The 3,412-nt window shown below is 37.6% G+C and overlaps 1 protein-coding gene across 1 annotated transcript; it reads left to right on the top strand.

Annotated features, from left to right (window-relative positions):
• Positions 1-210: 210 nt before the first annotated feature.
• LOC148689911 (uncharacterized) lies at positions 211-1,498 on the top strand. The gene is made up of 2 exons (XM_088687113.1): positions 211-1,135; positions 1,246-1,498. Exon 1 carries the CDS (start codon positions 246-248, stop codon positions 1,014-1,016), a length of 771 nt encoding a protein of 256 aa, XP_088543239.1. The 5' UTR covers positions 211-245; the 3' UTR covers positions 1,017-1,135; positions 1,246-1,498.
• The last annotated feature ends 1,914 nt before the right edge of the window (positions 1,499-3,412 follow it).

A 3,412-nucleotide genomic window follows, 5' to 3' on the forward strand; every position in this document is an offset into this window, starting at 1 on the left:
TGTTTCATTGGTTCTGAGAGACTTTAAATCAAAGTATAGTAGGTCATGGAATTGACAAGAACGCATAAATTTCATATGCTCAAAAGTGTTGAAATTATATGTATTTTCCCTTGTATTTTATGTACTGGCAATGCAAAACTAGTGTCATTAGTCTCGGTCTAAAGATGATTTTGAATTGCACGAACTCATGAAGTTGGGAATTGGTTAAATTATAACTAATTCTCTGATATCTGTCAATATGAAACATGAACAACACTAATGTCTTGCGAGTCTGTATTGGTGCAGAAATGACCTTACTCAACTTCACTAACATTGAAGCCTTGAATGGTTCCAATAACAAGAAATGGAAGGAGGACATTGAGATTGCATTGGGACTCATGGATTTCGATATTGCTATTGATGAAGATCAACCTCCAGCACTTAACCCTCAAAGCACTCCAGAAGAGAAAACCAAGCATGCTAAATGGCACAAGGCAAACAAGATGGCACTGGCAATAATGAGAAAAGCAATCAATGAGACTGTCAGAGGTGGAATTCCGAAATGTGACAAAGCCAAAGAATTGCTTGACACCATAGGAAACAAGTTCAAAGAATCTGGGAAAGCTGAGACTGGCAGCCAACTCACCAAACTCACAAGCATGAAATATGATGGCTCATGGAGTGTAAGAGAATACATGTTGAAAATATCAGACGTTGCACTAAAGCTCAAGGATCTCGAAGTACCAATGAAAGATGAGTTTCTTGTTCATATGCCACTCAATTCCTTGCCGGCTCAATATGGTCGGTTGAAAGTCTCGTACAATACTCAGAAGGACAAATGGAGCATGAATGACTTAGTTTCCATGTGTGTGCAAGAAGAGGAAAGACTCAAGGCTGACAAGGAGGAAAATGTGAACTTAGTGCATTCCAACAAGGGTAAGAAGTTTGCCACCACTGTCCTGAAAACTTTGCCTGCTGGTAAGAAAGGAAAGAACTCAAACTTTTCAGCTAAAAGTTCTAACCCAAGGATCTCATGATTTCAAAACCAAGAGTCATTTTAATGCACCTGCCACTGATAAACCTTGTTACTTTTGCAAAGAAGTTGGTCACTTGAGAAAAGATTTTGCTGGTTTCAAACATTGGTTAATTAAGAAAGGTAATATTATAAATATTTTTGTTTGTGTAGAGTCTAATTTAATTTTTATCCCACCAAAAAGCTGGTGGTTTGACACTGGCAGCTCCATTCACATTACCAATTGTTTGCAGGGATTTACAAAACTAAAGGAGACAAATAAAGCTAATTACAATGCCCTTGTGGGAAATGGGAGCAAAGTGGCTGTAGAGTCAATTAGAAGTGTCAAGTTGCAGTTGTCTTCTGGTTTCATTTTGGTCTTAAATCCGGTTCTTTTTGTACCTTCAATGAGGAGGAGTTTGATTTCAGCTTCTAAACTAGTTGAGTCTGGTTTCATATTTACTGGTGATAGTGAGAGTGTCAAATTTTTCCATTCAAATAATAAGATGTTTTGCTTGGTCATGCTTCTCTTAAAACTGATATGTGGCAATTAGAATGTGCTTATGTGAATGAATGCTTCAATGTAAACGTTGCTGGTTCTAAAAGAGTGCTCACTGATGAAACATCCCCCATGCTTTGGCATAAGAGGCTGGGGCACATTTCTAGAGAAAGAATCATCACACTAATGAAGCAAAACATGTTGCCACAGTTGAATTTTGATAATTTTAATGATTGCATAGACTGATTTAAGGGCAAACTCACTAACGCCAGAAAAATGCATGCCACAAGAAGTCAAAATTTACTTGAAATTATTGACACTGACATCTGTGCTCCATTCCCAAATAAAACTATCTGTGATAACACATTCTTTGTAACATTCACTGATGATTTCTCACGATATTGTTACTTGTTTTTAATCTTACACAAGTCTCAAACTTTGGAGTGTATTAAAATTTTCAAATTAGAAGCAGAAAAACAACTTCCAAAACAAATAAAAATAGTGAGATCCAATAGAGGTGGTGAGTACTTTGGCAGGTACACTGAAAAGGGACAACAGCTGGGATCCTGTGCATCCTATCTCTTCCAAGAAGGTATAATGGCACAATATACAACCCCTGGAAATCCACAACAAAATGGTGTTGCAGAAAGGAGAAATAGAACACTCAAAGACATATGGTGATATCCATGTTTTCAAGATCATAGTTGCCTATTTTCTTGTGGGGTGAAGCTCTCAAGATTGCAAACTACATTGTTAATCGTGTGCCAAGCAAGTCAGTGTATCTTACACCTTATGAACTTTGGACTGGAAGAAAGCCTAGCTTCAATCACTTTCATATTTGGGGCTGTGATGCAGAAGCACGATTTTACAATCCATATGAGAAGAAGTTAGATCCAAGAACAAGGACTTGCAAGTTTATTGGATACTCAGAGAAGTCAAAGGGATATAAGTTTTATTGTCCCAATTCTCACACCAGAATACAAGAAACTCACAATGCAAAGTTCATTGAGAATACTGATCCACCTCATTCCTCCACAGATGTTGTCACTTTTGAAGAACTTACTGATAATTCACCTGAGTCTACTATTGAAGCAACCAACATTCTTCCCCCATTGATTTCATTCATGACACCAGTGACAAAAACTTGCATGAGAGACTTGTGACAACAGAAGAAGCACATGTCAACATTCCATTTCACAATGAAGCTCATGATCCTCCCATTGACACTGCATTTAACAATGATGTGACTGAAACTATTGCAGGAGCTCCAAACACCACTATTGGTGAACCTCAATTGAGTATTGACATCCCTATACCACAAGTCAATCCTCAAGCAAGCACCATGCCATTGAGAAAGTCTGAGAAAATCAAGAAACCTGCTATCTCTTCAAATTACTAATGCTTTTTTGCAAGAATCTGATTTTGGTGACATTGATGATCCAACCACATACAAACAGGCAATGGAATCCACTCGAGCATGCTTATGGCACACAACAATGCTTGAAGAACTTGATTCCATGAAAAAGAATAGGGTCTGGTCTCTGGTACATGCATCTCAAAAGGCAATTGGTTGTAAGTGGATATTTAAAACAAAAAGAAATGCTCAAGGACAAGTAGACAGATACAAAGCCAGATTGGTTGCAAAAGGTTTCACTCAAAGAGAAGGATAGATTATAACGAGACATTCTCACCAGTCTCGTCCAAAGATTCTCTCAGAGTTATAATGGCTCTCACAACACACTTCAATCTTGAACTACAATGGATGTCAAAACAACCTTTTTAAATGGGGAGTTAACAGAAGATATTTTCATGAAACAATTGTTGAAAGTGGGAATGAGTCTATGGTTTGCAAAATGCACAAGTCAATTTATGGTTTAGAGAAAGCCTCGAGATAGTGGTACCTCAAGTTTGATGAAATCGTA

The sequence above is a fragment of the Pyrus communis genome, chromosome 16 (genome assembly GCF_041283825.1).
Source record: "Pyrus communis isolate YQ-2024b chromosome 16, ASM4128382v1, whole genome shotgun sequence".
Taxonomy (NCBI): domain Eukaryota; kingdom Viridiplantae; phylum Streptophyta; class Magnoliopsida; order Rosales; family Rosaceae; genus Pyrus; species Pyrus communis.